The following is a 19,953-nucleotide window of genomic DNA, read 5'->3' as shown; positions in this document are numbered from 1 at the left end:
GCAGACGGCTGAGTTTATTAAACTCCACTGAAACAACCTGCAGATTTTATTAAAATTTAATTCATCTTGTCTTTATTTTTAGTTAGCACATACGTAAACACTTAAAGCTGTAAGCTAATGATAGTTATATAAGAGCAGATGCTGCTGGTGCAATAAGCTGTACATTTTACGTCCAATGGATGATGACCTGATTAGTCGACTAATCGCAAAAATAATCGGTGACTAGTCGACTATCAAAATAATCGTTTGTGGCAGCCCTACAGACGAGATTATTTAACGATACAGTATGTTACACATGTGTATTTAGTTCTATACTTCTGGAGATAATTTGTTCACTCTGGTGCTCTTAAACTGGTGCAGATTAATTGTCATCTGGTATTGACTAATAACAAATACACACATGCATTTTGTGTGATAAGCACAAGTATTAAAACCTAATGGTGAAATAACTAGTAGCTCAGTGTTCCAACATGCAGAAGAAGCAACTGCTATTGCAACTAGAGATTTGAAAGAGCCGCTGACCTGAGAGGAAAACCTGGACCCTCAATGATTACGAAGACTATGTGAAGTAGGGCTGGGCGATATGACCCAAAATTCATTTCTCGATATTCTTTAGCTGGATGACGATATATATCTCGATATTTTTTTAAAGCCATAAAGTAAGAACAAAAAGAGAGTTCTTAGTCAAAGCTGTGTCCCAGATGTCACACAGGCACTTTTATTATCATACAGCACAGATGTACATGAAAAAATTACTCAGAAATAAATTATGAGCATTTATTAAATAATAATGCTCCATAAATAAAAGAAAACAATGTTGTTTTTGTGCATAACAAAAAGCTCACAACTGTGCAGTCAAAATGTAAACTAACAGACGCTGAGCATAATAACAAAGACCATAGACTTCCGCTATGGTTCGCTGCTGAGCAGTCGCGTGGCAGAGCCGCTCCTAACTTTCAAGGAGTTAACTAGTAATTTAATCGAATTTACATCAAATTATAGCTTTACTGGAAGTGCCAAATTCAAAAAAAAAATATACGATGCCTCCCAAAACTACGAAGCAACACTCAAAACAGCAAAAGCCTAACCTGGTTCAAGATCCGGAACAACAAGCTAGCGAGATCACGGAAGATGAGCTAACTACGGATGCTAATGCTAGCGAAGTTGTCCCGACATCCGTACTTCAGTTAATGCAAGTAGACTTTGGGAAAAGATTTGATATTGTGCTTGCCGAAATCAAAGCCGCAAGATGTGATATACAACTTCTGGCAAACCGTGTCGCGCTGGCAGAGGACAGAATTGGAACAAACGAGGACAACATTGCTGCTGTTAAAGCTATGAATACTTTGGAAACGAAGTTGGAGACACTAACACGCAAGGTAGAAGAGCTGGAGAATAACAGCCGAAGAAATAATATTCGCTTGGTGGGTCTCCGTGAAGGAGAAGAGGGCACAGATATGTGTGAATTCCTAACTAAGTGGATCCCAGAGGTGCATGGGATTCAATCTTTCCCAGAACCCATAGTGATTGAGCGAGCCCACAGAATCGGGAGACCCCGGGATGTTTCAAAGTCAACAGTAAATCCAACACGGCCTCGCGAGGTGTTAATGAAGTTTTTAAACTCTGGTGATAAGGTTCGGGTTCTAAGAATCGCCAGGCAAAAGGGCAGCGTACTTTATGAGGGCAAGAGAGTCATGTTTTTTCCAGATTTCTCAGTGGAGCCCCGTAAACAACGAAGGTTGTTTGACCCAGTAAAAAAACAGCTGTTAACACTTCGCATCCCGGACCTCCGTTTTGGCTTCATCTACCCAGCAAGGATGTTGATAACCTTTCAAGGGGACCGACATATTTTTGTTAATCCATCTGAGGCAAGTTCATATGTACAACAGCTCAAGCCAAATGGACAAGAGAATGTTACGACCTGAAAGGCAAATGCTCACTTACCGGTAAAGCTTCTGTTGCCATGATTGTAATGTTGGATTTAAGGATAATTCATTCCAGGCCATATAGTCAGTGAATAACAAATATACTTTGAGTATAGAAGTGTCATGGCCTGATTTAATTCTTTTTCGTTTTGGTGGCAATTTACTGTTATTATTTTATAATATCTGACCATCCATTCTTAGTTAACTTTTCTACTTTATTAGTTTTATTATTAGAGAGCGGCTCTGTTTTCTTTTGTTTGTTTGCTTGTTTGTTCTGGCTGCTCCTTGTGTTTGGCTGCTCCCCCGCAAGGTATGACAGATGGTGGATCAGCCGTGAACATTAGCCGGGTCTGTTTAAACTGGGATGGATCGAGTGCGCACAAGTGTGAATCACAAACGTACTTTGGTTTAGTTTTGTCTTGGGGTTCTAATGTTACGCGCTGCGCACCTGTTTACTTTTGCACTATTGTGTTTTGTTTGTTTGTTTTTTCAGGGCAGATTTGTACAGGTCTACATCTTTCCTATTATAAATGCCGACAGCTCCAGAACTGAATATAACCTCCTGGAATGTTCGAGGGCTGAATAAACTGGTTAAACTGAAACAAGTTATGAATCGAATTAGACAAATTAAAGCCCAAGTAATATTTCTACAAGAGACCCACCTAACTGCTGATAACGTTGTTAGAGTAAGGAGACGTTAGCCGGGTCATGTTTTTCATGCTTCATATAATTCTCAATCCAGAGGCATAATTACACCAATTCATAACTCAGTACCATTTAACCTTGTTAACACTATTAGTGATATTTATGGCAGATATCTTATTGATCAATGTGAGATAGCCTCACTCAAATTGAACTTGGTTAATATATATGGATGCAATAATGACAATCCATCATTTTTTAGGAATCTGTTTTTGTCCCTTGCACCACTTTCGGGATATCTCATTATTGGGGGAGATTTTAACTGCACGCTTTATCCAAGTGTTGATAAATCAAGTGGGGTCGATTCAGCTCATAAGCAGTCTAGAAAGGAAATACTACAATTTATGACTGAACTCAATTTAGTTGATGTTTGGAGAAATATGCACCCAGATAAGATTACTTTTTCCTGCTACTCTAGCACTTATGGCACTTTTTCCAGAATTGACTATTTCTTACTTTCTGCATCTTTGGTACCCATGGTAACTAAATCCTGGTATGATAGTATTGTCATATCAGATCATTCCACCGTTTCATTTCAACTAAATTTACCTAACTTACCATTATTTACCACTAGATGGCGACTGCAATCTTTCTGGTTAAAGGATCCAGAATTTTTAGATTACATTGGAAAGCAAATAGATTATTATTTTGCTTATAACACTACTCAAACTACGGCGACTATAAAATGGGAGGCCTTTAAAGCTTTCCTGAGAGGGCAAATGATCAGTTTTACAAGCTTTAAACATAAAGCATCCAGGATGGAACTGGTTCATTTGGAGAAAAAGATAAAAGATATTGAGGAAGAGATATTTATATCCAAATCTAATGCTCGAATTCTAGAGTTAAATAAACTCAGAGCTATATTTAATATTTTGTCATTAAATAAAGCTACTAAAAGTTTACTAAGACTGAAACAGTCATATTATGATTGAAAAAACAAGTAAAATACTGGCTTGGCGTATTAAACAGGCTCAGGCTGAAAGAACAATAAACTCTAGAACTACAGATGAAGGACAGATCACAGCTAATCCTAAACATATTAATGACTCTTTTTGTACTTTTTATAAACAGCTATACAAAACCGAGCATTTAAATTCATTTACATCAAAACAAATTTTTTTTTGGATCAACTGCATTTTCCTAGACTACCAGAAAACGATATGGATGAACTAGAGCTTAATATAACAGTAGAGGAAATTACTAATGCTATAAGGAACATGAAAGGGGGCAAAACTCCTGCACCTGACGCAATACCAATAGAAATATTTAAAATATTTAAAGATAAATTAATCCAGCCTTTATTGGATATGTATCAGGAATCATTTGAATCTCGGTCTCTCCCCCCTTCACTTAATGTTGCAACAATTACTCTGTTACTGAAACCTAATAAGCCAGCAACACATTGTAGTTCTTATAGACCAATCTCACTGTTGAATTAGGATTACAAGATACTTTGCAAACTATTAGCTATGAGACTAGAGACACTCTTGCCTAAAATGATTCATTCAGACCAGAACGGCTTTATCCAGGGGAGGCAGGGGTTTCACAATATATGGAGGGTCATGAATATCATTTATGAGAAAAAAGAGACAATGCGTTAATCTCAATGGATGCGGAAAAAGCCTTCAACAGGATCGAATGGCCATTCTTATTTGAAGTTTTGAAAAAGTTTGGTATTGGAAACAGATTTTTTAAATGGATTCAATTGATATACTTCAACCCTCAAGCAGAGATTTTAATTAATGGTCTTTTTTCCGCACCATTCAGATTATATTGTGGAACTAGACAAGGGTGCCCCTTGTCACCTCTCTTGTTCACCTTGGCATTTGAGCCTCTTGCGATGGCAATTCGGAATCATAAAAACATATCAGGAATTAAAGTAATGTTGACCACCGTATTGCCCTATATGCAGATGATGTGATCCTGTTCTGCACTAATTTAAACAAATCAATACCATCCATATTAAGTCTCATTAATACATTTAGTACATTTTCGGATTATAAAATAAATTTTGATAAATCCGAAATATTATTTTTGAATAAAAATGAACGACAAAATCCTCCAATCAACACTCCCTTTCTGCTATCTGAACATGGGTTTACTTATCTGGGTGTGAAATTAACTCACTCAATTTAAAATATTCTGGCATCCAATTATAATTCCTTAACGACATCAGTTACTGCACTTCTAAACAGATGGATGAAACTACCTATATCTTTAATTGGTCGTATTAATATACTAAAAATGTCAATTTTGCCAAAATATCTTTACCTTTTTCAATCAATACCTCTCTCTCCACCAAACTCTTTCTTCTTAGATTTGCAAAAACTATTCTGAAACTTTATTTGGAACAACAGAAGACCAAGACTCAGAGTCTCATTACTATACCTTCCTTATGAAAGACGGGGTTTACAGCTTCCAAATTTAATGTGGTACTTCTGGGCTGCTCAAATCAGAGCGGCAATGTTTTATTTTGTTAATGAGCAAATTCCAGTGTGGGTTTCTATGGAGTCTACAGAAATCAAAATTCTCCCTTATATCTTTACTCAGCCGAAAGGAAGACACTAAATCAGCAAACTAAGAACCCCTTTTTAAAAAACACTATAATGATCTGGTTTGAAACACATAACTACTTGGGAGAAATGATACAACTGTCTAGGTTTACTCCGATATTTGGAAATAACAACTTTCCTCCTGGTAGGGCAGATGCAGGTTTTAAATTTTGGTTCGATTAAGGTATAAGAAAAGTGTCTGATATATTTAGGAATAATACTCTTATGTCTTTTGAACAACTTAGAAGTACTTTTTCTATTCCTGTCAAACATTTTTTAAAATTTCTTCAATTAAGACATTTTATCTTAACTAGGGATGGGTACCGGTGTCCGGTGCTATTGTGGAACCGGTTCTGACATAAACGGTAGTAACCAGACCGAAAAGCAGCGCACAATTCGGTGCTTCATTTCGGTGCTTTTTTCCCTGAGAAATCTAGCCAATCACTTCCTTTCCCAGGATAGTAGGCGGGCCCAGGTACGTACGGGTTTTTTTTAGAGCAGAGCTAAAATGCCGAAGGCGAAGTGCTCGAGAGTGTGGCTGTACTTCACAGCAAAAGATATAAACTCAGCAGCCTGCAACAAGTGCTTAAAGGTAATAATGTGCAAAGGAGGTAACACCTCAAATCTAATGAAACACATGGCGTCGCATAGCGTTTTTTTAAAAGCCGAGAAATGCACCGCATTTGATAACTTGCAGCAAGACATCACACCTAGCACATCTACTGCGGGTGTGGTGCCTGTTCTCGGAGTTAGCAACATCCAAGAACCCGAAGAGGAGAGTCCGGCCCCTAGCCCTGCCAGTGTAGCAGAAATGATAACTGATGATGATGATGGCAGCAGCACCCGTTCTTCTCTGGGTGAGTATCTTAATGTTGTTCGTGTGTAATTTAAGTTGAGTAAGCTAACCACGTTATTAAATTAATGCATGTAACACTAGCAAACACCGTCATAGTTACATGAGGCTGTCTTCTTGTTTGATGGCAGATACTCCCTTCACCCTGGCCAAAAAGGCTAAAATGACGAAAGAAAAAGTGGACGAAATTCATAGGGCAGTGACAAAATTTATAGTCAAAGATCTCCATCCATTTTCAACGGTGGAGTCACCATCATTCAGGTGAAAAATGTTGTATTACTCTGACATAAAAAATAGACTGTATAATACTGTAAAGGTTAATATGTTCATAGCTGCTTAGCTTTGTAAGTCTTCTCTAAATATTATAAGTAAACTATATTTGAATAAAAGGTGAGCTATATGTTTTTATTTTTTATCTGGAAGAAAAAAATTAATGAAAATTCAAATGTATTTTCTCTTTATTCTGGGAGCTGGTTTATATGTTTTATTTATTTTATCTGAAAAAAAGAATTACCACGTTTTAAAGGCAGGCTAGATGGTGAGGCAGCTACTGACATCTGGGACAGGTTGGAGAAGGCAGCAGTTGCAAATGCCACAGCAGCAGTTGCGCAGGTATTTTCATTGTGTGTGTACAATCTTGTCCTTTTGCATCATGATGTAGTTTCTATGTTGAAGGAATGCTCTTTTACTATCTGTGTGTCCATAGCCTCCCACTGAGGACCCCAAAGCACACAGCGAGGTGGATGATGCTGACATGGACAAGCCAGAAAAATATGTAATTTCAGATTTTTTCTAACACAACCACTACATTCTAAAAGTGATCTTTATTTATTTTGCAAACCTCACACATCTTTTTTTGTTGTTTTTCAGCTAAGTAAGGTCCAGAAGTCACCCTTACAAAAGCTGTTTGAGGATGAAGACAGAGAGCTTCAACAGGCTGCTTCTCAAGCGGGTAGAGTCCCCTCAATCACAGAGCAGGTACAGAAGGAGCTTCAAATATACAAAAGACTGCCAGGAATTACCTCTGGACAAGACCCTGTGGTCTGGTGGTGGAGTAAGAGGGATACACTCCCCAATTTATCTGCCCTATCAGAAAAATACTTGTGTGTCCCAGCCTCATCAACGCCTTCTGAAAGAGTTTTCTCTTGTGCTGGGCATGCCATCAGCCAAGAGCGATGCCGTATAGCTCCAGAAAAGGCTAATATGATTATCTTCTTGCAAAAAAACTGCTAAACATCACAGGTTTCATGACAAAGTTTGTTTTCAATTGTTTAAGCACTGGTTCCAACCAAAGACGTTATGTTTTATTGACAGAAAAGGCTAACTTTGTTATAATTTTGCTTAAAAAAATTACTGGGAAAAATAAAAACACAAGAGGTTTTTGGACGAAGTTTGTGTTCTTTATTCTTTAAGCACTGGTTCAAGCACCGTTTAAGCACCGGCACCGTTTCAAAAGTACCGTTTTGGCACCGGTATCGGATAAAACCTAAACGATACCCATCCCTAATCTTAACCACACAGCTTAGAAATCCCCCCCTACTCCTCTCTAGAGAACACAGTTATAAAGCATCTAAATGGGAGAGGCCGAGTTTCTGCATTGTACAAATTATTTATGGAAAATTCCAAAGAATCAACACAGTCTATTTTAGAGGCTTGGAGGAATGATTTGCAGATGGATATATCTGATGATGAGTGGTATAAATCACGCTCCTTGGCCCAGAGTCAGACAATTAATGTGCAATCTGAACTACTTCAATATAAATGGTTAACAAGACAATATCTTACTCCGTCAAAAATGCATCATTTTAACTCAAACATCCCAGACACCTGTATTAAGTGTGGAGTGGACAGGGGCACTTTATTTCACTGTATATGGGAGTGTCCACATGTGAAAATCTTTTGGGAAAAGGTAATAAATCTGTTGAGTCAAATCATTGGTGATGTGATTCCACTTCATCCTAAAATATGTATTTTAAATATATACCCGAATAATTTTGTACCTGCTGCAAACAATAGAGCTCTGTTAACGACTGGACTTGTGGAAGCCAAGCGCTGTATTGCTATGTGCTGGAAAAATCAAAAAATATGTGGACTATCTCAGTGGCTTAATGGACTGACATCTATACTATCTATGGAGAAAATAACTTATGCATTAAGAAATAAACTGGACAAGTTTGGGCTATATGGTCAAAATTCTACAACTTTCTGGAGAACTGCAGCGTGCACACTGTGGACTTAACGGCCTGAAACTCTAACTTGATTTGTATATCTGTCCTTCCCTTTTGTTATGGTTTGCTTTGTTTTTGTTTCTATTACTATGTTGTTTCTGTTGTTGTTGTGGTTTTGTTTTTATTTATGTATTTATTTTTTTTACTTAATTTTTTTTTTAATGCTCACGGTGCACCATGTAAAACCGGTTAAAACCAATAAATAAATGTTAAAAAAAAAAATAACAAAGACAGATTTCACAGCTGCTCTGTTCCCAAGTTTACTGCGTGACTGACAGCCTGGAGTTTAAATCCGCTTCATAACCACGTCTCTTAACAGCTGCCATTTGTGGTCCTTATACCCACACAATCCGGTAGTATTGCGTTGAAGCACAGTACGTATCGCTCCGTAATGCTCCGACAATCCATCCATGCAGCTTCGTAGCTTACCAAAGTCGTACTAAAACATTTTTGACAGATTGCTGAGCGCCGTGTACATAAAATTGGTTCACGGTCAGTAAGCACAACCAGAATTCATACATAAGGCGCACTGTCGATTTTTGAGAAAAAGAAAGGACTCGAGGCCGTGCAGCCCCCGTGCGATGTGAATGCAACATTACAGACAATCCCCACTGTGGTCATCAATGTAACCAACCAACTGATCTACCCCACAACAGCAGTGATCAGTGAGATTTTTGGCAACAAAATGAGCACCCACAAGGAGCAGTACCCTCCATGGAGAAGAAAACTAGAGGCAGCATAGAGGGAAGTATCGGAGCTGCAGAAAGGTGTGATAAAGGAAGGGATGTCTAAGAAGTACAGCAAGCTGGTCATACCTGATCATCAAAGACTCACAGCCTTGGCTAGCAGCTTGAAGAGGTACACCAGAGAGATCAAAGCCATGAAAATCAAATCATCTGAGGTGTGAGGTGCTGGAGATGGAGCAATATCGGAAGAGTATACAGCAGAAGGACACAACCCGTGACAGCAATGCTCAGTGTTTAGTGGATCTAAGAGCGGACCACAGCAGCCTCTCTGAACGGGATCCATTAAGCATCACAGCGGCAGACATCCATGAAAGAGTCTCAAGCATGAAGCGTTGGGCAGCACCAGGCCCTGACATCATCCACGCCTACTGGCTAAAGAGCTCATATATACAAAATCCCTACTAATGACAGCAGGGGCCTGCAATTTTCATTATTATTATAAATAATAATTATTAAGACGCAAATCTTTGTTTTAGACTGAGACTCAGAATCATCAAACTGATCCAGGTTCCATGGAAACTGTGACACTGATCATCTCTGTTATTCTGTGATATCATTTTTTAATTTGGTTACAGAAAAAAAATCTGGCTGAATAAAAAACAAGATTTTAGGTTTAAACATCTGAAGTAGGTCTAAAATCGAAAAGTCGTGACATGGTGAGGGCTCAACAAGTGCTGAAAAAAATATTTATTTGGAGGGCTGTAACTGGTGTCACTAGTGTCTCAACATATGTGACTATTGTGTGCCTGTCCATCTTCCACATGTATGCAATGAGCCTACCTGTGGACTGTGTGGCAGGGAACTGAACTGTGCCCTGCAGTGCTGGCTGAGCCCCTGAGCTTCTTCCTGAGCCTTGAGCTGCTCTGCCCATGAAAGGGAGACCAGAGAGGTCAGGAGGAGACGAGTCTTCAGGCTCCAGTCTGCTGGATACTGGGTGCACACAGGAGCTGCAGTGGGAGCAGTGGCTTGGGGGCTCTAGAAGGACAGAGGGGAATCCTTTGAATACATGGTTATACACTGCACAACAGAAAACCTGGGAAAAAGTGACAATTCTCACAGATATGTCAGTCAGCATTTAAAAAAATACAGAAAAAATTCCCACCTTTAGCAAGGGGCTTTTAATATGCTCCGGTTCTTCTTCCAACAACACATCACTCTCAGACAGAGATCCAGATTTCTGCAGCAGGACACAGACAAGAAAGGTAAGAGGGGGTCCTTCATGTTTACATCTCTACCACATGAACACAGGAGCTTTCTGATGATACGGGCAGTGCAAAGGACCGAGACCAACCTGGCTGGAAGCTTGTCGGTATTCCTGTTTTTGTGCCTCATCGAGCCTGAAACTGAGAGCCAGATCTAGCGTGCCTTCTCTCTCCGATGATTCTTCATCTCTCTCATTGTTTGTGATCCCGGAGCTATCAGAGTTTTCGGGGTTACAGCTGGCGTCGTTGAAAGTCAGACGTTTCTTCTTAGGACTGTAAGTGTTTTCTATTTTTGCGAACGGGTTCCTGCGTTTTATTCCAACCCCGGAAAGGTTCTGGGCGCCGGAGAGCGGTTCCGGGGAGAAAGTCCGCACGCACGTCGGAGATGAGCCGCTTTGTTCGGGGCGGTCTGTGGACCCGGCACCGGTGTCGCTTCGGGCTCTTTTGCACCTCATTCGCAAAATTTCCGCTGGTCGCTTGAAGCTGGGTGAGTATCCAAAGTGTTCCGACATCCTGTGGAGATGCAGTTTGCCCCAAACAATCCGCTTTTAGCGCTGTTTCCTTTAGAAAGCGCAGGACCCGCGGCTGTTTTTGTTTTGCGCTTTCTGCGCTGTAAAGATTTGGCGCGCAGCGTGCTGACGTAAAGAGTCCCCGCGTGTTAATGGCTGTGAAAAGGAGCTAAACGGACGTCATTTGCTTAGGTTTGTTTTTGTGACGCACGTTAAAAATAAATACACAATAATCTACAGTGTTAAATGCAATTATTGTATCTGTTGGAGCCTTTACTCATCGGGAACTTTGGACATTATGGTACGTCAGGATGTGACGTCGTGTCGGGTTTTACTACATTTGAATTGTATGATTTAAATTAATAATTTAATAATAATCAGAGACGTATACACAAGGGGATGTTTGGAACAGTTTGAAAACTTGAGGGTTTGTGGAAAGACCTTTTCAGAAAAACACAAGGCAAAGCCTTGATTTCCGGCTTTGACTTCTTCTCTTCCTATATCAGCGCTTATGTGGCGATACTGTCTGAGTGGCGACGCCTATCATCCAGGAGAATACTGCAGCGGCTTCCTGTGCCTTACCGGCGGATATACAGTGACGAGTACCTGGAACTTAGAGGGGATTTGAGACAAATTTAACGTCGCCAGCTTCGCACAGATCTACAAATGTAAGCTGCTTTCAAGTTCCAGTGTAAAACTGGGACATTTGGGCTTCCATTGTATACCTGCATTTTGTTTTCAGATGAAGTAGTCTTTTCTTTCTAAAAAACAAACAAACTTGAAAGCGTGATTTATCATTGCAGACACTATACAGTAGCCTGTAAACGTTAGTATATGGTTTAAATAATCTGTTGTTACATGCTGAACGCTCTTCTGTGGGGAAAAGCCAACCAGTGCTCAGCTGCAGATAGAGGGAACAACATGGTTGTATCATCCTCTCGAGTGAGTATAGTTTTCCTTTTCAAGATCAGCTCTATAAATTCGCTATAGGCTCCTCTTGTTCATGTGTATCTTTTATCAGTTTATTTATTCGTTTCTTTTTTTGTGTCATTTCAGTTATTACATTATGTGTGGTATAGTATGACAACGTCTAAGGCAGGACAGGCAAGAGGAGAAATGAAAGGGGGAAGGAGGGAAGAAATAAGGGAAAATATAATAAAAGGATAGTGGCACGAGCGGAGAACAGGGTCCCAGGGCTCCAGGCGCCCAAGAATTGGCCAGAGCCCCCTAACAAGGAAGAGGTCCAAGCCATCCCATACCAGCAAGGGAGCGGCTCAACAACCACACCAGAACATCCAGCCACGTGCCGTTGATCCCTGCTGTGATGCTGCCCCTCCCTACATCCCAGGGAGGGGCAGCATCGTCCAGCGGAAAGTAGAGATGGACCGATCCGATATTACGTATCGGTATCGGTCCGATACTGACCCAAATTACTGGATCGGATATCGGCGAGAAATAAAAAATGTAATCCGATCCATTAAATATCAAAAAAGCACCTCACAAAACTTGCTACACGGCATAACTCGGCTCATAACCGTAGCACGTCGCAGCAGTATGCATCACGTGATAGAGCGGCTGCGTGTATTTGTAGCTTGCTACCAAACCAGCATTTCATCTCCGAGGAAGTTATCCCAGAGATAAGTAAAGCAAGTGTGTAAGTTCATCTCTGAATGTTTGTAAAGCATTTTAGCGTTAAGCTTAACAACCGATATATGGAGCGACTGCCTCCCTCTCTCCCTCTCCTGCTGCTACTTCAATCGTGAAACTGCTTAATGATCAGCTGATCGGCTTTTCTGTCGCGAGTCTGTCTCTCTTCTTAGTTTTTGGCCCACTTCTCACCAGAAAGAGGAAACCAGCGGTTGAACAACAGCAGCACTATTAAGCTTGATAAGCTGTTGTTAGAATTTATTTAATATTACTTTCTACACCAGGATCCTTTTCTACGTAGCTGGTAACTGTGCAGGGGCGGATCTAGCAAAGTTTAGCCAGGGGGGCCGATAGGGCATGAACAGGGAAAAGGGGGCACAAAGACATACTTTTCTTTCTTATTCTCATTTAAAATGTCGAGCTTTTAATAAATAATTATCTGAATCTTACACCCAAAGTTTTAATCTGATGTAAAATATATAGTAGTCCATTACTGTATATAGTAACTGTTAAGTCTAATATACCCTAGTAAGCTATAGTACTTTTTCCTTTGGGAAGATACCATCTGTGCAGTCTGCAATTCTGTTGAAGAAAGATGTTGAATCTATTTAATTATTCTTGAAAAATAATTTATTTCTGTGCATTTTTCCCCCTGCATCAAATTAAATTTGATTACATCGATTAAGCATCATGAGGTGGAGGGTGGTTCCCTATTTTTTTTTTGCTGGGAGTTTGCAACCCTATTAGTTAGGTTGCTTAATATTTCTGCTAAGTACTCTTTAAAATACCAGAATAGGGAGGATGGAGCAGGTTTAAGTTTATTAGATTGATTGGTTTTGCTGAACTATGAAATATTTTGGGCGCAGTGTATTTTTTACATACAGGTATAACAGAATAGCTTTAGTGTTGTTATTTACTTAAACTTGAGTATAAACTTATACAAAATGCTGCAAGATATTAAAAAAAACGTTTTATTGATTAAAAAATACACTATATCGGATTCATATCGGTATCGGCAGATATCCAAATTTATGATATCGGTATCGGACATAAAAAAGTGGTATCGTGCCATCTCCAGCGGAAAGTGGTAGGAAGAGGGAACCACTCCCTCCATGACCATTTCCCAAAGGGGCCAAGGCTCTGCAAGCCCCAGTTCCAGGTCCGGTCATGAGCTCACACTGGATTTTTGAGCCAGTATTTTGTACTGCTCTAACTGAAGTACTCTTACTGCACCATTGCTTATAAATTGCTCCACACTGCAGTTTTGACATCACAATAATTTGCCTCGCTTAGTAAATCTGTCCCATGGCATATAAAATTAAATACATCTTATTTTCTTATATTTTATGGTTGTGGTCCAGTTTAACCCGTTTCCTCCTTCCTGGTTAGAATTTCAAAATAGGCCAGGGGTCAAAAAGAGGAACACCAATGCCCTGTTCCAGACTAATATAATCAATGTTCTCACAATCGAGGTAAACAAGGCAAACAAGCTAGAAAACGTGGTCCCAATATGATAGAGAAGCTTAAACATGACTAGAGTTTGCTTATGAAGAAATCAATGGCATTAACAAAAGAAAAAAACAAGCTCTTGAGAAAATATTCAAAAACAGCAAAGTGATATCAGTAACAGATTATCTGAAGCAGAGTGCTACAAAAAAGGATGGCGTCTGCATCTGTACGCTGAGAATGAACAAGAGAACAGGACATGAGACAGAAAGTATCCTGATTCTGTCAGAAAGCTGCTACCGAGCTCAGACAGAAGGCAATGATTGATGTGACGCACACGCTGGGCAGACGAGCCATGTGCAATCATCGTCCTCTGCTCTGTGAGAAACATCTGAAAGAGAGCAAACAACAGTTCCTTCCTGAAAGAGAAGAAGGTTCATTTTGGTGAGAACGAGAGTGGTCAGAGCAGCGCTGTGGAAACAGCTTACATCCAAAGATTCTTCTCTGTCTACAATCACGTTTTGGTTGATTTCAGCAGAGCTTGAACTGAATATAAATGAGGCAGAAATTTTTCCTGGTATTTTGAAAGACCACAACATTTTGACACTGACACCAAATATCAGTAAGTGGAACAATAGAAGGGGTTAGGCTCAGACTAGCTCACTTCTGAAGAGTGAACAGCTCATATCAGATATAAAGGATGTTATAGGAAAGTCCTGGAATTTGGCATCAAAAAGTAATGTATGTGGAAAATACTGGGAATTTCTAAGGTTTTAAATGAGAAAGATAGCCACTGCATATGGCAAAAAAACAAGCACATAAAAATAGAAAAAATAATGATATTTCTGCTGTCAATTTACCAATTAAATGATTAGCTGCTCTCTTTAATGAAGCGATCTGTAAAAGAAGAACTGTCCCCGTCATTGAAGCAAAGACATCTCCCTTTAATTCCCCAAACCAACAAAGATCCTTTATTTATTGATAACTGGAGCCCAATTACACTCAACAATGAATATAAAATGACAATTTTCATAGTAGCAAAGCGTTGAAACACTGATCCAAATAAAAGAATTCAGGAATCCCACTGTGGATTCATGAGTGGCATTCATATCTCAATAATATTCACCTGTTTTTGGAGCTAACTACAAATAATGGCTTGTTGGCAGTCACCTGATTTTATTCTTTATTCTCTACAGTTCTCCACAATTTTATCTTTAACCCTAAATTTTTAAAAAATTGATAACTTTTTTTATCAAAGCAATCAAGACCTTATCATCGGTGAAACTGCCATCACTCAGATTAAGAGGGGAATTTCGTCATGGCCGTCCCATCTCTTCTTAGCTGTAAGCCAAATTCTGAACCTTTCAATAATCCACCATAAGTTTAGTTGCATTATCTTTAAATATACACAAGTCACTGTCTCTGGGGTGACTGTAGCTCAGGAGGTAGAGTGGGTCACTTTAGTGGTTTGATCCCTGTCTGCATAAATAACCCCAAGCTGCTCTCTGATGCATCCATTTGAGTACGAATGTGTGTGACTGTTAGATAAAAAGCACATAAGTATAAGAAAAAAGTGATTGTATTAATGGCAAATGGACTGATATGAATGGTGCTTTTCCACTCTCTCAAACACAATAATAATAATGTGTACGTTGCTCAGGGGTACCTCAGGGGAGCCGTTCAGTGGAGTCAAACCCCCGACCTTCCGATCATGGGGCAACCACTCTACCTACTGAGCTATCCCTGCCCCTCAATGTGTCACAATGACACAAATGAAATCTCAAAGTCTGATCTGTTATTAACATCAGGCTTAAACCTTAATTTAAATAATTTTGACTTGCTTTAAAAGACATTGCTGATACAGAAATATCCCAGTTAAAAATATTATTAAAAATTTGGGAGTTTTGATCCCAGTGGAGGACAAAAGCTTGATGGATGATAACATAGACCTGGTGATTTGATATGTTCAAATGAAATGTAGCTCCTAGCTGGCTAAAGACTTCCTCTTTATGTCAAAGTGCTGTTAAGCGAAGAAATAAGCTGCACAACATTTTTCCCTGCATTTAATCAGATTATCACAATTATTGGTCCAGTTGCTGCATCCGCACAGAGGATGGCTACACGGATTTCTTCACCATTGAGACCGGTGTGAGGCAAGGGGGTATCCTCTCTCCCTTCCTCATCCTTCTTGCCATTGACTTTGTTATGCAGAGTGCCATGGACCAAGATGGCTTTGGGATACCTTGGCATCCACCAACATGCCTCAAGGACCTCGACTTTGCAGACGACATCGCTTTGTTGGCTGACGTCCGGAAAAACATGACTACTATGACATCATGCTTGGAGCAAGAGGCAGCCAAAGTGAGCTTATGGATCAGTGGAAACAAGACCAAGGTCATGAGGATAGGTTACGTGACGAAACAGGACCCCATTACGGTAGGACTGCAACCACTGGAGGAGGTGAATTAATTCACCTACCTGGGCAGCATCCTGGCAAGTGATGGAGATGCTGAGCATGACGTTGTGTGTCGAATTGTAAAAGCAGGTGCGGTCTTTCAGCAGCCCCGGCCAATCTGGTTGACCCCAAAGATCGTGGTCAACTCCATCGTTATACCTACCGCAATCTACACTTGTGAGACGTGGAAAACATCAGCCAGAATTGCAAAAACACTCCATGTGGCCCAGCAGCAATGGCTAAGACGTATTCTGGGGGTCTCCTACCGGGACCATGTCACCAACGAAGAAGTACACCATCGAACTGCCACACGTCCCCTCCAGGACATTGTGACTGAGTGGCGTGTGCACTTTGGAGGTCATGTTCTACGTCAACCCCCACATCGACTGCCCAAGATTGCCATCACATGGAACCCACCCCATGGAAGACGCAAACCAGGCCGCCCCCATACAACATGGCGGAGGACCTTCATCGATGACTTATGCACCATAGACATTGCATGGGAAGAGGCCGAAGCAGCCGCAGCCGATCGAGTATGTTGGTGGACACTTGCCGCCCAATGCGCTGAACAGCGCAGGAGGACCTAAGTCCAAGTAAGTAAAGGTCTCCAAAGAGGAGATCACATACTAAATATATTAATATATAGAAAAAGATCTATTTAAAAATATTTTTTAAAGCTTAAAAGAGTATGAATATGTAAGATTTCCATGGGAATGCAGAGGATCCTCTTTCACAGCATATTTTATATCTAAAGAGACTTTTAATAGAACATATTTTAAATGTCCAGTACATGAAAATAAGATGCCAATCCAGCAGTATTAGTTTGTCCCACTGTTGGCAGTAAAACAGAACTGTTAGTTCACCCCTGACAATAAACCACAGGACTATCACACTTTCACTCAGGCATCACCAGAGTACACAGACCAGAGTTTTCCTCAGTACTTTCATTTTGATTCGCCCATGGTTATTATGCCAAAAGGAAACTATACCAAGTTCATACTCACACTTGTATAATAAATCCCTGAACTCAACAGGCTTTAAGAGCAACAGATGTTAACTAGTTACTTAAAAAAAGTCAACTTCTAATGTAAAGTTTGACTAATACTAAGGGTTTACTGTTTTTGTTCAATGTGTTATTCATTATATTGTATGAAAAGTAGACAAATGCGTGTCTAAGAGTGATTCTTTTTTTGTTCAGTCACAAGGCATTAATGCAGAAACCAGCACAGTGCTTCAGATGGATGTCAGAGCCTGAAGATTTGATACACGCTGTTAAGGAATAATGAACACATTTAAGGTATTTCTGAAAATTGTGATATAAATAAATGTTTAAGTGGATCTGTAGTTATTTAGATTCAGGAGTCTCCTGTGTTTGTAGTTAGTATCTGTGGCAGTTCCCTCTGAACTCCGATGTTTAATTTGAGATGGAGGGTTAGTTAGAATCTCTAAAACACTAATGCGCTTATATTATCATTGTATTTGACAACATGTGGACCCAAATAAAGCAAAGGGATATATTTACATTGATTTATATATTAAAACTGGCCTCTGGAGATGAATGAAGGGCAGCAGGAGAGCGCAGGCTGAACAGGTGAAATGCAGGGAGTAAGTAGGTAGGTGCTTGGTCATGAAGCATGATGAAAGTGTCAGTGGCGTTTAGGTTGGGCCATGAGCATGGTGGGTGACACTGGAGATTCAGGGGAACAGCGAGAACCATGGTTAGTGCAGTGAAGATTAGACAGGACCAATCAGACAATATCACGCATGTTATGCAGTCAATACAAGGAAAAAAGTAAAAGTAAATCTATAACTTTCACTTCAACAGGTCCCGCGATGGTGGAAGATGGTTTGACTTCCAGTGACATGTTTCTTTCTTGGTCTTTTTATATCCTGTCTTTTGCAAATAAAGTTTTTCTATTAAATGTGCTTTAAGTTGTGGAAAATCTTTATTTAAACTGTGAATGGCAAGTAGAAGTAAAGATGAGGGCAGCTGCGAATGAGACCTCTCAGTCTTTTGCTTTCTGATTGGCTGACTTCCACCCCCACACCCCCAACCGCCACTCCCCCCCTTCAGCTACAAGTGCAACAAGTGTTGCAAAAGTCAAAGCATAGAATATGTAAATATGTGACTTGAGAGTGTGCAGTTGAGCACTTGTATTCACTGATTTAAGAGCTCACAGAGCTGTGTTTGTAAATATTAAAATAATAAATAAACATGAATAAAATGTGAATACAGGTTTGGAGATTTAAACTGTAACTGTAATTTCAAAGTTGTGTGAGAAATTTTACAAATGAAAATTTCAAAATACAAGTTTAAATTTTTAATGAGTTTGTTCAGACTATTGAAGGAGAATCATAAATATAAACAGCGAAACAAATAGTCTCCGGTTTTTTTCTCACTGTAGCTCCTGTTTCCCTGTCATGATGATCACTGAGACTTTATGAGAATCCAGCTCCTTGTTAATCTGTCATCAGTCATACAGAGCTCATAAAAAATGGAGCACCTGGATCAGAGTACAGTATTACATTTCTGGGATACTCATCTGGTCAGTTGTGTGGGGGGTGTTAATCAGGTGGAAACAATTGGCTGACTCTGTCCTCATCTTTTCAGAGAGTTTTTTCCACTAGTTTTGATTTGGCGAGGCTCAGTGTCACTATGGGTAGCATGAGGCGATACCTGGACTCTACCATTGCCTGAGGGTTTGCTGTGTCTCCCAGCACAGTCTCAGGAGCATGGAGGAGATTCTAGGAGACGCACAGCTACTCTGGATAGTTGAACAAAAACTTCTTAAACAGTCAGCAGGAACAGTATCCGGATGAACACTGCCAATCCCTTACAAAATGACCTTCAGCAGGCCAGTGGTGTGAAGGTCCAATTGTCATTTATGTTGTTTGTATCATCGTTCTACATAACCATTTGGGTACTGTGCCAGTAATGATCTGGGAAGACAAATTAATGAATGGATTGCATAGACCTCTACAGGCTAGGCAATGGCACCCTGACCACCATTAGATACTGGGATTAAATTATCTAACACATTATTAGACACTACACTGGTGCAGTGGGCTCTGACTTCCTCTGACAATGCATGACAATGGCCTCCCTCATGTATTAACAGTAGTTCATCCATTTGGATGGAGGAAATAATATAATGCACTGGGCTCCACGCTTGCCAATAGAGTCCAATAGATCATCTGCTCAGTACTCAATTTTCTGAAGGGTCAATTACTACAGACCTCCAAGCTTCATGTGGCCTTTAGATTAGCTCAAGAACAGAGAGCTTAATCGGAAGGGTTTCCATGAATGAGGACCTACATCTAAGCTTTACATAACCAAGCACAACACAAAGTGTTGGATAAAAATAAAGCGTGCTGCCACTAAACTCTAAAGCAGTGAAGATGTGGTATCTGGAGTGAAGAGTCATGCCTCTCCATTTGGCAGTCTAATGGGCAAGTCTGGGTTTGTTGCCAGGAGTTAGTTGTCTGACTGCACCGTGCCAGGTGTAATGGTTGGTGGAGGGGGGATTATGGTGTTGGGTAGCTATTCAGGACTTGGGCTGGGACCCTTAATTCCAGTTAAAGGAACTCTTAATAATTTAGGATACCAAAGTATTCCAATTTCAAGCCCCAAACTTTGTTCCAACAGGAGTGCACACCAGTGCACAAAGCGGTTTGGAGTGGAAGAACT

The 19,953-nt window shown here is 40.1% G+C and overlaps 1 protein-coding gene and 1 long non-coding RNA gene across 4 annotated transcripts in view; one reads left to right on the top strand and one right to left on the bottom strand.

Moving 5' to 3' along the window:
* The window catches only part of donson (DNA replication fork stabilization factor DONSON), a 20,848-nt gene extending 9,837 nt beyond the window's left edge, over positions 1-11,011 (bottom strand). Inside the window, exons 1-3 of the mRNA XM_084920409.1 lie at positions 10,298-11,011; positions 10,109-10,183; positions 9,787-9,981 (exon numbers count right to left, since the gene is read on the bottom strand). Of these exons, the coding sequence (XP_084776535.1) occupies positions 9,787-9,981; positions 10,109-10,183; positions 10,298-10,720 (693 nt within the window). The 5' untranslated portion in view covers positions 10,721-11,011. The remainder of the gene's footprint in view (positions 1-9,786; positions 9,982-10,108; positions 10,184-10,297) is intronic.
* LOC146360767 (uncharacterized) lies at positions 10,607-19,953 on the top strand. 3 transcript variants are annotated; one of them, XR_014799371.1, is made up of 4 exons: positions 10,607-10,695; positions 11,224-11,385; positions 11,604-16,858; positions 17,464-19,953. It is a non-coding gene; the product is annotated as an uncharacterized LOC146360767 (long non-coding RNA). The 3 variants fall into 3 exon arrangements; XR_014799370.1 differs by having other exon boundaries at positions 11,224-16,858; positions 17,464-17,562; positions 18,091-19,953; XR_014799369.1 differs by having other exon boundaries at positions 11,224-16,858.

This window comes from Perissodus microlepis, chromosome 23, assembly GCF_051167445.1.
Source record: "Perissodus microlepis isolate ML-2025 ecotype Zambia chromosome 23, ASM5116744v1, whole genome shotgun sequence".
Taxonomy (NCBI): Eukaryota; Metazoa; Chordata; class Actinopteri; order Cichliformes; family Cichlidae; genus Perissodus; species Perissodus microlepis.
Note: the sequence above shows the minus strand (reverse complement) of the source record. Positions and strands in the feature narration are given on the sequence as shown.